Source organism: Sminthopsis crassicaudata, chromosome 2 (genome assembly GCF_048593235.1).
Source record: "Sminthopsis crassicaudata isolate SCR6 chromosome 2, ASM4859323v1, whole genome shotgun sequence".
Classification (NCBI taxonomy): domain Eukaryota; kingdom Metazoa; phylum Chordata; class Mammalia; order Dasyuromorphia; family Dasyuridae; genus Sminthopsis; species Sminthopsis crassicaudata.
In genome coordinates, this window is record NC_133618.1 from 227,202,409 (window position 1) to 227,220,458 (window position 18,050).

At 38.3% G+C, this 18,050-nt stretch overlaps 1 protein-coding gene across 2 annotated transcripts in view; it reads left to right on the plus strand.

Moving 5' to 3' along the window:
- The window catches only part of LOC141555473 (L-gulonolactone oxidase), a 44,623-nt gene that overhangs the window by 15,927 nt on the left and 10,646 nt on the right, over positions 1-18,050 (plus strand). For both annotated transcript variants that reach the window (XM_074288386.1, XM_074288387.1), the window contains 3 exons: positions 8,006-8,113; positions 9,643-9,719; positions 16,141-16,290. In XM_074288386.1, coding sequence (XP_074144487.1) covers positions 8,006-8,113; positions 9,643-9,719; positions 16,141-16,290 — 335 coding nt within the window. The remainder of the gene's footprint in view (positions 1-8,005; positions 8,114-9,642; positions 9,720-16,140; positions 16,291-18,050) is intronic.

Here is an 18,050-nt window from a genome sequence, read left to right on the forward strand (position 1 = left end):
TAGGTGGTGTAGTTTACTGTTGTATACAAATCAGTTGCATCCAAATCTCTGTAACCTCATTTGTGATTTTCTTGCCAAGGATACTGAAGTGGTTTGCCATTTTCTTTTCCAGTTCATTTTACAAATGAGAAACTAAAGCAAACAGGGTTAAGTGACTTGCTCAGGATCACACGGCTAGGATGTGTTGGAAGCCAGGTTTGAACTCAGGTCCTTCCTATTCCAGGGTCAGCACTCTGTTCACCGTGCCCCCCAGCAGCCCCTATTCGTCTCTTGGGTTCAAGCTAACCAAGAGCAGAACTCCCATGACTTTGTCCAAATCCTCCCTAGAAATGTCCTTGCTTGGGATGGGCAGCAGCTGTGCCTCTAACCAGGTCCCTCTTCCCTGAGGAGAGTCAGAGGAATTGCTCATGGGTCCAGTTAAGCTACATTCTCTTTGTTAGGGCTGGCTGTCCTTGTCCTCTGAGGGTGCTTCAAATATTCTATTGATCTAGCCATGATCAGTTTCCATCATATCCTCTAGACAGTTATCCAGACTGCAAAGAAGCAGGGCCATAAATAAAGCTGGTTCATGGTGAGCCTGGGATGGCATTTTCAGTCATTTGATTACGGGAATTGGCTCAACAAATAACAGACTGCGGGCATGGTGTGAGGGCTTCTTGGAGGCTCTCTGGAATGAAGCAGTTATTGCCAGGATTCGGAGATAAATCAGGATAAATAAAGAAGAGAACAGATTCTTTTTTCTGGGCCATAAGGTCGATCCATTTGGAGTGATGGAGCACATGGATAGTATTGCACAGTGAAAAGAGCCCTGGATTTGGAATCATGGGTTGAAACCCCATTGACAACCTTTGTGATCTTAGGCAATTTGCTTCTGAGGGTAGGAAGAAGCTGAGAGAAATTTTTGTTCATTGAAAAAAAATGTCAACCATTGAGTAACTGTTTTTAGCTTATTGTTGTGCAGTTGTTTCAGTTATATCCAACTCTTTGGGATCCCTTTTGGGGTTTCTTGTCAAAAATGCTAAAGTGGTTAGTCATTTCTTTCTCCAGCTCATTTTGCAGATGAGGAAACTGAGACAGAGTTCAATGATTTGCCCAGGGTCACACAGCTGCTAAGTGTCTGAGGCCAGATTTGAATTCAGGAAAAGGAGTCTTCTGGACGATAAATCTGGCATTCTATCCACTATGATACCTATTAAATCTCTATTAAATTACTGTATGCTAATTAAGGTGCTAGTTGCAAAACATACAAAAACAAATAAAGTAGTCGTTGTCCTCAAGGAGCTGATATTCTGTTGGAAGGACAATAATCTATACGGAAATAATTAAATATAAAATATGTGCAAAGTAATGGGGTTGGGAAGGTTAGGAAGAAGGAACTGACCCTTGAAGGGAGTTAAGCATTCTAGGAGATAAAGTCTAGGAGGAGATTACACCTGGCATGGGGTATGTAGGATGGGAGAAGGTGGTATTGTATGGAGGAGGTAAGGGTAGCCTCTGCAGAGGGACAGGGATGGAAGCTGTGATATTGTGTAGAAAAACAGCAAATAGGCAGCTCAGTGGCACAGTGGATAGAGTGCTACACTTAAAGTCAGAAAGATTTGAATTAAAATTTGACTTCAGATGTTAGCAGCGTGTTGTTGGGCAAGTTACTTAAACTGTTTGGCTCAGTGTTCTCATCTATAAAATGGGCTGGAGAAGGAAATGGCAAACCATTGCAGTATCCCTGCCAAGAAAATCCCAATGGGGTCATGAAGAGTTGAACACAAATGAAAACTGAATCAACAGCAAATAAACTCTGAGTTCTTCTCTATGTTTCATGTAGTAGTATTTGGAAATATTGTTATAAGTTTGGCTATTTAATTTAAGAAGTTGGGTATTCATGAAAACGGACAAAAAAATAAAAATAAAAAATTTCCAGCCCTCCCTTGGCTCTCAGCTAAAAGCCATTCCTTAGTATTTCCTACCTTAGATCACCAGACTAAGATAATCACTTGTCAGGGCTGACCCCAACCTAGAATGACCAATCAGGTTAGAGGGGACATAATGTTCTGGACCAGATTAATTGAAGCCAGGGCAATGTAGTCCTGAGACTCTTTTTATCCTCTCAGAAGCAAGGAAAGTAAACTTGAAAGTACTCTGAAATATTTACTATTAAAACTGATTGATGTCAGTTCTATATCACCTAGGACTGCCCCAGGATTCAGGAGTGTCACATGATTAGGCATGACAAAATCTGGGAATAATCAAATTCAAACAGGCAGCCTTTTAAAAAATGTGTATGTGTATATACACTTGTATATGTACACTATGTGTGTATACATGTATATGTGCCACACACATATTTATATGGATATTTAATTTATATATTATAAATAATATATCATATGTACATATATAATTCAAGACCTTCCAGTCTTAAGAAACTCAATGACTTCCTGCAAAACTGGTCTGATCATTATCTCCATTGCATTAAAAGGAGAAACTGAAACCCAGCAGAGATAAGCAGGATGAAATCCTGAGTGAGTAGGAAAGTGCTCAAAAAGAAACTCCATCCAGATTATCAAGATCATTAGTCTCATAGATTTATTTAGAGTTGGAAGAGACTTTAGAGGTCATCTCTTCAGATCTCCTCCTTTCACAGATGATAAAACAGGCCTGGAAAGGTTAAGTGATTTGTTTTGCTTCACATCTTTGTTCAAGAAGCTTCAGATAAAATTATAATTCCTCTAATTGACATTTAAAGCAGTTTATAATCTGGTGCCAACTAATCCTTCCAGGTTGATTTTATCCATCAGCCCCCTCACCCTCTAATCAAACTTGTTCAGTTGTTTTTTCAGTTATGTCTGACCCTTTGTGACCCTTTTGGGGATTTTCTTGGCAGAGACACTGGAATGGTTTTGCCATTTTCCTTCTCCAGCGCGAATTTAAGTTAAGTGATTTGCCAAAAGTCACACAGCTAGTAAGTGTCTGGGATCAGATTTTAACTCAGGAAGATGAGTCTTCCTGACTCTAGGTGCTGCACTCTGTCCACTCTACCATCTCACTTCCTCTATCCTTGTGTTCACTAAATATAATGAAAAGTTCTTGGAAAATGGAGACTGAGTATCCATAGCATTCTGATTGTTGGAAGAAGATTAAGTTCAAAGCCACAAACTAAGTGCTATGCTAAGTAATGTGAACTCACAAATTTGAGTCTTCCTGATTCCAGACCCATCTATCCACTGTGTCACAAAGTTGCCTCATAGAGTTAGAAAGAACCTAAGATGGGGATGGATTTTTTTTTACAGATGGGGATACTGACACCCGGGGAGATTAAGTAACTTCCCCAACATCACAGAGCTAAGAAATTAGCTGTGTCATTTGGGATTACCAAAGCCCCTGAACCTAAGATTACCAAACTCACTTAGCCTACTGATGCTAAGGAAAACAAGTTTGACAAGATCAGTAAGTCCAAAGCGAAGGTAACAAGTCCGATTTTAACATCACCAAATACAGTGATTCCAAGGCTCATTGACCCCAAAGCAGCCAACCCAATCTTGCCAGTGCTAATACTTCTAGAATTTAAACTACTTAATTCTAATCTTTCGAAACAGATTCTGCAGGAAAGAAAGACTTGTTTCAACCTGAAATTTCCCCAGGCAAGGTATCACTGTTCAGTATTTTCAAATAAGGAAATTATGAATCACTAGGAGAAAAACCAAATTAAAACATGGGTAATCCCAAGTCTCCCAATTGTAATATTTCTTGAAGTCAGGATTTGCCCATGAGCCCTTCCCCTCATTTGGAAGACTACTATCTTAGATAATTGGAGAAGAAAATGGCAAACCACTCTGGTATCTTTGCCAAGAAAATCTCAAATGAGATCGTGAAATGTCAAATATGATTGAATTAACTAAACAATAAGCCTTTTATGATAAATGTCAACCAGACTATAATGGATCTCTAACCATGGGTGGCCAAAGTCACACAAAGCAGACTGAAGACAGGAGAGTCAGGACACAAAGAGAAGCTTAATTAATTTCAGAGTGAGGAAAATGACATTTTCAAATAGAAGCCCCCCCCTCCTAAGAAGGAGGGCTTAATATTGATAATGCTGGGGCCATTTATATACATTAAGTGTGTTGACCTACAACATAGTCAGATTTCTCAGTCCCACCTCCCTTCTTATAGGTCTTAAACTTCCACATATTTTGCTATTCCCAAATATGGTTCTTTCTCCTATGTACTTTTGCTCTACAGTCCCCCATACTTGAAATGGAATTCTCTTATGTGTCTATCTATTGAAATCACTCTCTTGTCCTATTTTGTCCTATACTATAGTGCTGTAGGGATTGTTTGTTTGTGAATATAATGTCAAAGAAAGAGCCCTGAATTGGAAGTCAAAGATTATTTAATACTTGTGTGACTTTGGATAAATTACTTGGCTAGTGAATTCAATGCCTATAAAATCAAGGGATTGAATTAAATGGTCTCCAAGGACCCTTCAACTTCTTTGAATCCGTTGAACATCTTAATCCACCTTTGCATCCTCAGCACATAGGGCAGTGCCCTCCTTACTCATAGACAGCACTCAAGATTTAATTCCCAGTACAGATCACTGTTTCCTCTTCAACCTATAATCTTAAAGAATTGCTTGGACCTTTGAGAGGGAATGATTTGACCACGATCACTTGACCAGCATGCATCAATGTGAGGATTTAAATTCAAGCCTTTGTGACTCCAAAGCTATACTAAGTATATTTCTTCTTACCCTCCACAGAATGAGGAGTTAATAAATCTTTGTTGAATTGAGGACAGAGGGAGATATTTACATTAGATTTACCTTTGTCCTTTAACAAGAAGAGATAAAACCAGCTATTTGCATTCCCAATATACAAACAGAATTGGTTCTGTCCTACATATCAGTACTATTTACAGACTAATCTGAATTCTACTGCTCCCTTTGTTCCAGGAGATGATTGGTCATTGCTCCTTGTTGACTCTCCGCCACAGGATATAGTAGTCCCTTATCAGGAAATGAGATCCTTTGATGTGACAAGTCATCCCTGTAGCAACTTGGGAACTAACCCCACCTTCCAGCCAAATTGGAATCAACTATTAGATCAACTACCTATTCCTTCCTGCTTTTATGTCTTTCCATAGGTCATTCTTTCTCTTGGGAGAAGATGTCCTCCATGTTCTTGCCTGTGTAGCCAGATAGGCAACAGATAGAGCACTAGGCCTGAGGTCAGGAAAACTCATCTTTCTGAGTTCAAATCTGGCCTCAGACATTTTCTAGCTGAGTGACCCTAGGTAAATTACTTCACCCTGTTTGCCTTATTTTTCTCATCTGTTAAATTAGCTAGAAAAGGAAATGGCAGACCACTCCAGTATTTTTGCCAAGGAAATCCCAAATTGGCTCATAGAATTATACATGACTGATCAACAACAAAACATGTGTCTGTTGAAGGTCAAGTTAAGCTCTCTCTGCTGCATGTCCCCTATCTTCACTTCACCTCATGAAAGCAACTTCTCAATCTTCTGATTTCTCTGGCATTTTATCTTGATTCTTTGCATTCATAGTACTCTACTGGTATCATGCTTATTTTTAATTTTTTGTTGATATTTTCTGTTTTTATATCATCCTTCCTTTTGAATCCTTCCTTCTCTTTCCACCTTCCCTTGTAATCATGAATTAAAAAAACAGAGTGAAAATAAGTAGTTCAGCAAACTAACCAATGATCATTTGAGCCTGACAGTATATAGTGTTCCACACCTACAGTCCCTCACTTCTGCAGAGAAGGCAGAGATACATTTAAGTCTTTTAGAGCTATTTTCCTTTAGATTGCTAAGAGTTGTTATAGACATTATATTTCTGGTATAGCTTACCTCACTTTGCTTCTCTGAATTCTGAATATTCATCATTTCTTATGAAATATTATGTAGTATTTGTGCATTCATGTTTTATACCCCCCCTTTATTAGACTGTAAATTTCTAAAGGACAGAGTTTGTCTGATTCATCCTTGTATTGAATCTGAGAAACTTGGATAATCTAGGGAGTTCAAAGGTAGGACTGGTCCATGACTGCCTGGGAATCCCCCAAACCTACTAATTGCCAACCTGAAGCTTCTAGCAATTTAAGATGAATGTGTATTTCCTTTTAAACCTTCCCTCTGCTCTAATTAATTTAGAAGTGAACCCTTTTTTCCCCTTTCATAAGTGAAGCATCTCAAAGGGAATCTTGAATCCTTCAATGAATGAGTTTCGGTTTTCAGTACTGCTTCCCCTAGACATTGCATTTTGTCTTCACTGTCTTCTTTCTCCTAGAAATCCTCTTACTTTCCAGTTAATAGAAAGCCATGTGTCTTTACTGACATTTCTGATTGGGGTTCTGGGATTCAAGCTCTGCTAGAGCCTTCCCTCTTCTAGACATTCTAGCAATGTTTGAAACTAGGGCAAAGAGCATGAAATCAACTTTTAAAATTAGGATGCCTGAAGGGTCATGGCCAAGTGATGGAGAGGAAGAAAAAGGAAAGGAGAAGTGAGTTCAGGCTAGACAAGGAACTGCTCTCACATATGGCTGAAAAAGCAAATCACCTGGTATTTTCCTATTTTTAAGCAATTAAGTGGCACAGGGAAGAAGGAAGGCTATAAGATGTGGAGTTATAAAGCTTGAGTTCAAATACTGCCTCAGGCACTTACTAGTTGTGTCCATGGGCAAGTCTTTTAAACTTGCCCTTAGTTTACCCAATTGTAAAGAGGGGGATAATAATAATACCTATCTCACAGAATTTGGGGGAGGATCCAATGAGATAACATATGCAAAAGGCTTTGTAAATCTTAAAGCATGATATAAAGTTAAGTTTTAATATTTTACTGTATTCTAACTAGATATTGCAGTTTGCTGTTTCTTTACTACCATAGCACTACAAATGCTCTCAATGCCCACTAAATTTAGTGCCCTGAGTCAAAGTTCTACTTACTCTACCCTAGTTATAATTATTCACCTTGACAGCCAAATTCTAGGCCTATTGATTTCTCAGTAGGATAATTGTTTCAGGTCTTCCGCAATAGTCATTGATGCATAGTCAACTGATGCAATCCCCTTGATTCCCTTTTCAAAGATTTCTTCTCACTCCAACCTAATCATGTGGCAAAAAAATCATATGTAGTAGAGGGAAAGAAAGGCAAAATCATCATGGATAGAATAAAGTAAAGGGAAACAAGAGAAGAGTTTCAAAGAAGCATCTGGGAGCAATAGTGGTAATTGCACAAAGATGGCATATGACCTCAGACATAAACTTGACATTGTATTGGAATAAAATATGGTTCCATATCATCATCATCATCATAAAACCATAGGATTCACATCATTATTCAAGATTTACAAAGTACTTTATAAATATATTTCATGTGATCTTCATAATGACCCTGGGAGAGAGATGCTATTATTTTCTCCATTTTACAACTGAGGAAACTGAGGCAGACAGAGGTCTGGTGATTTGCCCAAAACCACAGAGCTAGTAAATGCCTGAGGTAGATTTGAACCAAGGTACACAAATGTGCCAAGCAGTGTTTTTCTACATTATCTGTATTTTTATATGATTTTGTGTGTGCTTTCTATATTTCCACTTATGGACATGTTGTTTCTCCCTTTAGAAGTTAAATTTAAGGATAGGGATTGCTTGTGTTATGAAGAAAAAACACATAATCATATCCTTAGCATTAGCACAGTGCCTGGCACATATAAATGCTTCAACAATTCTTGTTGATTAATCAATTGATTGATATAGGTGATTAGTTTGGAGGGGCCATCATTAACAGGTACTTTATCAAAATTCATATTATAATAATAATATTTACAACAGGGTTTTACTGTATTGTCTTTTCCATTTTCACACAACTAATTCTTGCAAATAGGGATAAACTAGGGCACCAAAGGAAACTTGTGATTTCCAGCACTTTATTAAAGAAGCCACCAGATCAAAACGCACTTTCTCCTTTCTTTCCATTATCTCTTTCTAGGTTCTTGACAATTTAGACAGCCATCTCAAGAAATCTGAATATTTCCGATTCCTTTGGTTTCCACACAGTGATAATGTCAGTGTCATCTACCAAGACCACACAAACAAGGTATCTGTATATTTCATTTTTAAAGTAACTTTTGTTTTTAATTTGTTGATACAAAAAAATAGAAACATCTGTAGCAACTGTGATTCCATTGGTATGGGGAAACTCCCTCTATCAACATAGATCACAGTCTATCTACAGGCTTAATAGTATGGTTTGGTGGGGAAAAATACTGGTTCTGGAATCAGAGAAAGTAGGCTCAAATCCCATCTGTGACGTTGATGACCTGTGTCACTTAAGTTTGAAGGGTCCCAGTTTCCGCAGAATCCTGTTACCAAACATATACCTTCAGCCAATAAAAATTTATTAAGTATCTATTATGTGCCAGGCACTATGTTAGCACCAAGACTAGAATGGAAAAAATGAAAGATTAGTCTCTGCCCTTAAATGAATTTATATTCTACTCAAGAAAAACTGTATATATGTATATATGTGTGTGTGTGTGTGTGTGTGTGTGTGTGTGTGTGTGTGTACATATAGAGAGACAAGTAAATTTAAAATCTATAATAATAGCAAACATCTGTGGAGCACTTTACAAGTTCTATCTCATTTGATTTTCTTAATAACTGTGAAAAGATGTTATTATCCCTATTTTAAGAAACTGAGACAGAGAGACATTAAGTAATTTGTCCAGGGTAACATAGCTAACTGTCTAAAGTTAGAAGTGAACCTAGGTCTTTTACATTCAAAGTCTATCATGCTATCCATACCACCTAATGATCTCTCTAATAATAATAACAATAACAATAATAGTTAATATTTATATAGTACTTACTCTGTGCCAAATCACTTGAAGTATATAATGATCTGGTCCTGTTCATTTCACTCAGCATCAGTTCATGTAAGTCTCTCCAGGACTCTCTGAAATCATCCTGTTGGACATTTCTTACAGAACAATAATATTCCATAATATTCATATACCACAACTTATTCAGCCATTCTCCAATTGATGGGCATCCACTCAGTTTCCAGTTTCTTGACACTATGAAGATATAAGCCCAGTAGTAACACTGCTGGATCAAAGGGTATGCACAATTTGATAACTTTTTGAGCGTAGTTCCAAATTGCTCTCCAGAATGGCTGGATGTGTTCTCAATTCCCAACAATGTATCAGTGTCCCTGTTTTCCCACATCCCCTCCAACATTCTGCATTATCTTTCCCTGTCATTCTAACCAATCTGAGAGGTGTGTAGTAGTATCTCAGAGTTGTCTTAATTTGCATTTCTCTAATTAATAATGACTTGGAGCATCTTTTCATATGGCTAGAAATAGTTTCAATTTCTTCATCTGAGAATTGTCTGTTCATATCTTTTGGCCTTTCCCATTTTCTGAAGAATCCCAGCACAACCATCTTGGACCTGGGGAGCAGGAGAAGGTCTCCATCCAAGCAATTAAAAAGCTTCCCTCTCTCCCTCACTTAATTTGCAGAAGGACAAAGTCTCTTCTCTGTTAGGCTACCATATCAGGTAGTATGATTGGTCATTAGATTACCTTCCTCTGCTTCTTTCCTAACCACCATTCTGCTTCCCTAGCCACCGACTTCAGCTGCCAACTGGTTTTGGAACTATGCCATTGGATTCTACCTGCTGGAGTTTCTGCTCTGGGTCAGGTAAGACTGCTCATTACTGGTTTGGAGAATTTGTCATTTCAGCCAGGAATAGAGGGTCTTAAAGCTCCGCTTCTGTTTCACCCTGCTTCCTCCTCTCTGGTCATCTCCAAGATAGCTCCCTGGGCAACTACCTGACCACTCACACCAGGGAGTCTAATTCCCAAACTCCCCAGTTCCCAGCTTATCCCCTGTCTCTGGTGCTAGAACCATGAATCCTAAATAAATTTACTTTGCCATTGTTCTAGATGGGGTGAAATGTGTCCATAATCTTTCCAATAGTTAAAATTACCTTTACTTTCAAGGCCAAAATGTCTTAATCATTACCTTTCTAGTCACTATCTTTCTAGGGTATGCTTCTTTCAAGCAGATATCCTTTTTTATTTTGAATTTTTATCCCCAGCGTTTAATATCCCATAGACCATACTATCTATGGGGTTTCTTGGCAAAGATACTGGAATGGTTTGCCATTTATTTCTCCAGTGGATTACAGTAAATAGAAGTTGAGTTGCTGAGACTGGATTTGAATTCAGATCTTCCTGATTCCAGGCCCAGTGCTGTATCCTCCAAGTTACCTAGTGGCCTCTTAGTAAACTCATAGTAAAAGCATTTTCATTACTTTTCATGAATTCAGCACATGGGTAACCATTATTCCACAATCAAGTGACCTGAAGGAAGCAGAAATCAGTGAAAACAACCCTAAACTTGGAGTTATAGGATCATATTCAAGTCTGTCCCTGACTATGTGATCTTGGGCAAGTCATTTATCACCTCTGGGTCTCAGTATCTCTATCCATAAAATGACAAGATAGACTTGGTTAACTTAAATGCTTTGAAGATCTTGATGTAAAATCCTCTCACAATTTATATCTGTTATGATGGAGAAAAGGATCCTAAGCATAAAGAGAATACAATGGATTCTGCCTCACTTGGGGTTTTCTCCCTTTCCAACTCTTTTAGTCTTATTTTTCACTGACTGGCAACTCAACAAGGAGTTGTGTACTAGATTTAGTATCATGAAGATCAAGGGTCAAATACCACCTCAGATACTAGCTATGTCACACCAGGCAAGTAATCTTACCTTTTGGACTCAGTTTCCTCATCTGTAAAATGAAGGAGTTGGAGTCTACCTCCCCTTCCAGCTCTCAGTTTGTGTCCTGTAATTCTTATATTACTGGGACAGGAGGGAGAACTATCTCTACCTCTTTGTTGTTGTTTCAGGCATGGGTCCAACTCTCCATAACCCCATTTGAGGTTTTCTTGGCAGAGATAGTGGAGTGTTTGCCATTTCCTTCTCCAGCTCATTTTTGCAGGTGAGGAAACTGAGGCAAACAGGGTTAAGTGATTTCTTGAGAGTTACACAGGTAGTAAATGTCTGAGGCAAGATTCGAACACATGAAGATGAGCCTTCCTGATTCCAAGCCCAGCCCCTGAGCCACTTAGTTACCTTACTTTCTTTTTTCCCTGGAAAAATGAGATTGGAGATTGGACTTTTCAAAAAAGAACTTTACTTGCAACTAAAGCAAGAGTTTTGTGAATCTTTGGACATCTGGAAAAAATCTATGGACCTCTTCTCAGAATAATTTTTTTATATTTATAATCAAAAGAAGTATTAAATTTCAACTAAAGGCTACTGAGAATAAAGATGTATTTTTCTGCCATTCCAATTCACAGAAACTCTGAAATCTATACATGGACCAGATCTTAACTAAAGGGAAGGAAGAACACGTAAAATGAATTTTCAGACAACAGACTTGCTTTTTTTGTTGTTTTGTTTTGTCTTATTTTTCAAATTCCAAAACCTGAGATTCTTATCTAAGATGCTCCTAATCTTGCCTTGCTTCTAGGATATAAGCTCCAGGGCTGATCAACACACACTTCCCATGTGACCAGTGTGTCCTTAGCAGGTCCTTGGTTTCAATGAAAGGAATTTGAGGAGGGTTAATCATAGCACCTCTGAGTCGGGCTGAGTGCCTTAGTTGTCTGGTCTAAGACATTTGTTCTTTCCCAAGACAGCTCTTGGAGGCTTCATTTGTTCATTTTTTTTATATAGTTATGAATGACCATCTATTTTCTACACAGAATCCAATCTTCAAGCTAAGAGCTAATACTGAACTTATAGGAATCATATATCCAAGATGTTGTGAGGATCTTTAGGTACCAGCAACTGTTTTAATCAAAACTATATTTGTGCATTTATTGATTTGAAGCAGGAAGGACATTTGGTAGTGACCTAATCTAGCCCCTTCATTTTTCCAGTGAAATAACAGAATCCCCAAGGGGTGTGTGCTCTGACGTACATCACATGTAATATCATATCCTAGAATTCAAAGAAATATGGATCCAAAGCTGGAAAGAACCTTAAAAGTCTTCTTGTTCACCCTCTCATTTTAATGCAGAAAAAACTGTGGCCCACAGAATTTAAATGAATTGATCTAATGAAATAATATATGAAAAGTGGTTTGTAAATCTGAAAGCACCAAAATTGATGCTAGCAATTGTTATAATTACTATCCAAGGTCATAATTAGTAATTAGCAATTCTAGAATTGGAAATTAGGTCTTTTTCCTCTTATTCCAACATGCTTTACCTGCTTCAAGCCATTTACAGAGAAAGAATCTGAATTTCAGAGATAAAATAACCTGCCTGTGATCCTACAAATATTAAAATATTGAACCCAGTTTTGAACTGAAGTCCCCTGATTCTATTATTAATCCCCATTGTGCCCTGTCTCTTCCCTACTACCCAGGAGAAGGGAAGAAGATAAGCATTTATTAAGAACCTTCTGTGTCCCAGGTACTTTACATATATTACCTCATTTGGTCCTCACAACACTCCTAGGAGATAGGTGCTATTATTATTCTCATTTCACAGTTGAGGAAACAGAGATTATGACTTGTCCAAGGTCACACAGCTAGTCAATGTGTGAGGCCAGATTTGAACTCAGATTTTCAAGACTACAAGACCAATGCTTTATCTACTGTGCCATCTAGTTGCCTCGAACCAGGATTATTTCAAACTACTTATGTATTCTAGGAGCATAAAATGAGGCTTGACTCATGGAAAGCTCTTTTCATTGTCATTTTTACAAGGGAGGAAAGAGGAAGGAAATAAACATTTATTAGCATAGGTCCAGGCACTGCACAAATCTCTCCTTTGCAAGAGCATGGGTTTGAGTGCAATGGCCTGATATGGTCCTTGTAGTTCACAACCATCTTGGGAGAGAGAGGGAGATGCTATTATTATCCCCATTGTGCAGATGGCAAAACTGAGACAGACAGAGGTAAAGTGACTTGCCCAGGTAAATGTCTGAGGTTTGCATTTGAATTCAGGTAGTCCTGCCTCCAGGGCTGGTGCTCTATCACTGCCATCTAGCTGCTGCAGATTGTCCATCTTTTACAACACTTTTTCTTTGCTGCTGCTGGTAGTCCCTCGGCATATATAGATTTAAAGCTTAGCGTACTTGTAGAGGACATCTCTTTCAACTACATCATTTTACAATTGAGGAATCTAAGTCATAGTTTAAAACTTCTCTTAGCTTCTTGTAGCATCCCTTAGTTGCTAATCTGAGCTTCATTCAAATAAGTGACTTGTCCAGGGTCATACAACTAATAAGTTTCTGAGACAGAATTTGAACTCTGATCTTTCTGACATCAATGATAATCCCCTATCTATTGGACCACAAAGCTGCCTTCATATTAAATTGAGGACCCATTTGGCAAAACTGCTGAGAAAAAGGGAGAATTGGAGTGAGAAAACTCCTATCTCACCTTGTCTCTTCTAGCTTTATTACCCCAGCTGCCCTGAAAACCAACCTGAGAAAAAATGAAAAATCTCCAGAGAAGCAAATATAGAATGGGGGAGTAAAAGCATCTTATTTTCTACCAGCAACTAAAATCCCTACATGCACAAATTCCTGGCATTTAAAAATTACTTCCATTTCATATGGAGGTCACTCAGGGCACTCAGACTATAGATTGTAAAGAAGGATGGAAAATGCCACATCAGAGTCTTTTTTCATAGCCATGAATTTCATTACTAGCAACATGACAGCTTTATGTGTTTGTGTCATTGAAGTTAATGTCCGGGGAATAAATTAAGCACTAAATCAAAGCCACAGCCTTTCTATTACTGTCTTTCTGCTGAATGCAGTCCTTCTTCAGAGACCTTCTTTTAAGTCCGCTTAGGAACTAGTCCAGATTTTTTGCATCTGTCAACCAATCAACTAATAGAGCAAAATTCTCCCCCCTCCCTTAAATAAGATAGGAATGTGTTAATCCTGTCTTTATTTGGACTTGGACTTTATAATTACAAAGTGTTTAGTTTGAGGGTTTTATTGTTTCCATTTACTTATTGAATCGTATTTTTTTTTCCTGATTCTGCTCATTTCATTATTGTTTCTCAAAGTCTTGTTTAACAAGATTTAACATGGTACCTGACAGTTGGTGTTTAATAAATGTTTATTGATTATTGATTACATCTTTGAATTCTTCACATTGTCCCCTTTTAACAACACAGTGATGTTCCATCACTTTCATGTACCACACCTTATGTACTAATAACTTAATAGATGGGAACTTAACTTTCCAATTTTTTGCTACCCAAAAAGGAGTCCAAGTTCCTTTAATAAAGTCTAACAGAACACACAGTGGGTTAAAAACTTGATTGAATCATAGGATCATAGACTGAGAGCTGAAAGGACCCCTAGTTTTATCAATGAGGAAACTGAGATCCACAGAGGCTCCATTAATTTTCTCTGTAATAAATGTGTGGGATAAATGATACAAGCTGTAGATGGAAAAGACTGATCCATCTTTAGTTAACAAGTCCTATTGATTCTCCCTTTATTATTGCTATCCACCCATGAATTGTCTCTCCTCCACCAATGGATCTGGATGGCTTTGGAGGGGAAAGTGAGACAGGTGACCTTTCAAAGCAGTCCCTTACTTAAATTCAATTCACTTGCATGTCATGTCCCTTTTCAAGAATTAAGGACTAACAACAATGTTTCTGTAGTTATTGAAGCAGAACTAGAATGTGGTGATAGCTAAAAAAAAAATTTCCCAGAGAAGTCTTTCAGTTACCACATTGTATTAAAAGCTCCTCTGTCCCTTGCTAGTTTACTGATACCCTCAAAAACAAAATGTCAGTTTATTATGGGAAGGAGTGGGGGGTGGGGAAGAAGGTGTGTGTGTGTGTGTGTGTGTGTGTGTGTGTGTGTGTGTGTGTGTGTGTGTAAGAGAGAGAGAGAGAGAGAGAGAGAGAGAGAGAGAGAGAGAGCGAGAGAGAGAGCTCCCAGAGGACCAGGACCATGATATCTACTTCTTTTGTATCCAACATAGCCACTTGCACTGATACCCTCAAAAACAAAATGTCAGTTTATTATGGGAAGGAGTGGGGGGTGGGGAAGAAGGTGTGTGTGTGTGTGTGTGTGTGTGTGTGTGTGTGTGTGAGAGAGAGAGAGAGAGAGAGAGAGAGAGAGAGAGAGAGAGAGAGAGAGAGAGAGAGCGAGAGAGAGAGCTCCCAGAGGACCAGGACCATGATATCTACTTCTTTTGTATCCAACATAGCCACTTGCACAGAACTGAATTTATTACAGAAAAACAATAAAATGTGAGTTGACATTTTATAGATGGCATGTGGATAGAGCATCAGACCAACACTCAGAATCAGTCTTCTACATTCAAGAAAATCTCAATTAAAATTTCAGCTCAGGTACTTACTAGCTATCTGACCTTGAACAAGTCATTTAACCTTGCCTCAGTTTCCTTATCTGTAAAATGAGCTGAAGAAGGCAATGACATACCACTCCAGTATATTTGCCAAGAAAACCCCAAATGGGGTCAAAAAGAGTTGGACATAATTCAACAACAAAAACAACAAAATTCTTCCTTTTGGCTTATCAGTAGATTAGTGATGTTGAGGTGAATGTTAGGGAAGAGACAGTTAGGGAATATGACAGCCTGATCAATTGGACAAATTCCCCCAATCAACTTAAAAACTCACAGGACAGGAGACTTGGAAGGCATCTGAGGGGCATCCCTGTCCCCAAGGAGTATGACTATGTCCTGTGGTTCTATTGACTCCTTACTTAGGGTGATAATTTATTGCTGTGAGATCTCTCAATTCTTTCAGGAAATCTTGGAAGGCATGGTATTGTAATTTATTGAATAGAGTTGTAGACTTGGGAACACCTGGGTTTAAGTCTTACCTCTGAGACATACCTACCATGTGATCAAGGGCAAATCTCTTAACCCCTCTGGACCTATCTCCTCATCTGTAGAATGGGAATAATATCACCCATAGCACCTCCCTCACTGTTGTAGTGAGGTTCAAATAAGATAAGCTATGGAAATTGTATATAATGTCAGTGATCCAATCTCCTGATGATGCATCCCGATGGTCATGTCTTGTTTCTTCCCAGCACTTTCCTGCCCTGCCTCGTGCACTGGATCAATCGCTTTTTCTTCTGGCTCCTCTTCACCAGCAAGGTGGAGAACAGTGATATCAGCTACAAGATCTTCAACTACGAGTGTCGCTTCAAGCAGTATGTCCAGGACTGGGCCATTCCCATGTACGGTGCTTTTTCATGATCATTACATTCAACAGAAGTAACAAAGCTTATTATGTTTAACTGAAAAACTAGGAGGCTTGCTTCCTAGGGCTGAAACATTGACACAGGGATGGATGTCAGTGAGTAGGAAGACTCCTTTACCCTGTTAAATATTCTCTCTCACTGGGAAACTATTGGAAAGGGAAAAAGGAAAAATTCCAGGTTAACAACAGCAATGAAACAAGAAATAATGAATATGTGCCCACAGAAAACTCTGCTTCTGTTCCTCTTAGTTTTATATTTTGGTCTGCAAAAATATCTCTAAGTTATTTCTTTGATTCTTATTTGGTTCTTAATCTCGCCTAACTTATTACATTTCCTGCTTATCACTTTGAACTGGCTACGGTAGCAAAATTACAAACAAAAAAAAGTGATCATTCACAAGAGAAATTATTCTTTTGCCATTTTCCCATTCTAGGCTTTATTCTTGGTGCTAGGAATGTTTCCTGTCTTTATCCAGAATTCCCTATTTCCCTACTATAATTGACATCCAACTGACAAGTATATAATGCTTGTCATTCATTTTTTTTACTCTGACATTAGGAATAAGCAGTGGAAGGAAACAGTCAGAAAACAAAAGAGAAAAACTAGTTGATTAAAAGATGATGGATACAGGTAATGGGAAATTATAGCAGCCAGTGAAAATGACTGAGGTGCAGGGCCTGGAGCAGCATTCTCCAGGAGGGCAAACTGATTTTGGATGAATAATTCAGTTTAAGGGTCATAGAAAGAAGGGCAAAGTTCATCTTACCTAACTGGGTTCAGGCTACGAGGCCTTCCCAGGTGTTCTGCATAGCAAGGACCCTACCTGATGCTCCAGAGATGGTGGCTCCAAGCAGATTTGGAAATTTTATTGAGAACAATGCATGGTATAAAGATGGAAGCTGACCTCTTGATTCTGTTTCCTTTCCCCATCCACAAATTCCTTGCTGATACATCCAGAAACCCCCCAGTTTCATGTCAGTGACTTTTGGGATCCTAGAAAAGCATCTTCATAACTAGATGCCAGTGAGGGATGGGATAGAGAGAAACATAAGAATAAACATTTACATTGCATCTATATATGCTGCCATTATGCAAAGCGCTTTATAAATATTATTTCATTTCATCCTTACAACAATCTCGAGAGTACAATCCACATTTAACAGACAAAGGAACCAAGACAGAGATTAAGTGACTTTCTCAGGATCACATAGCTAGTAAGTATATGAAGCTGAATTTGAATATTTGGTCTTCCTGACTATAAATCCAACATTCTATCTATCAGGCCACTTACCTGCCCCTACTGAGGTTCCATCAACTTGGAACCTCAGTAGATCAATCAATTAATGAACATTTATTAAGTGCTTACAATGTGCCCACACAGACAGAAGTCACAGGCTGAGGAGTCCAAGAATGCTTCCACATCCTTTCTTTGCCTCTCCCTATTCTTCATGAAATAAAATAACCAGCCAACTAGAAATTGCCACAAAGCTTCCCCTGATTAACATCTCTTTTGTAACTGATAGTTTACATTCAGGCCTCTCAAATTTGGTTATTGTTAATATTTTAGAAGAGTATAAAAGTTTTCTAAATTTATTTTTAATAGTATTTTATCTTTCTAAATACATGCAAAGATAGTTTTTAACATTTGCTTTTGCAAAACCTTATATTCCAAATATTTCTCCCTCTCTCTCCCTCTTCCCGTTTCCCCAAGATAGCCAATGTGGGTTAAACATGTG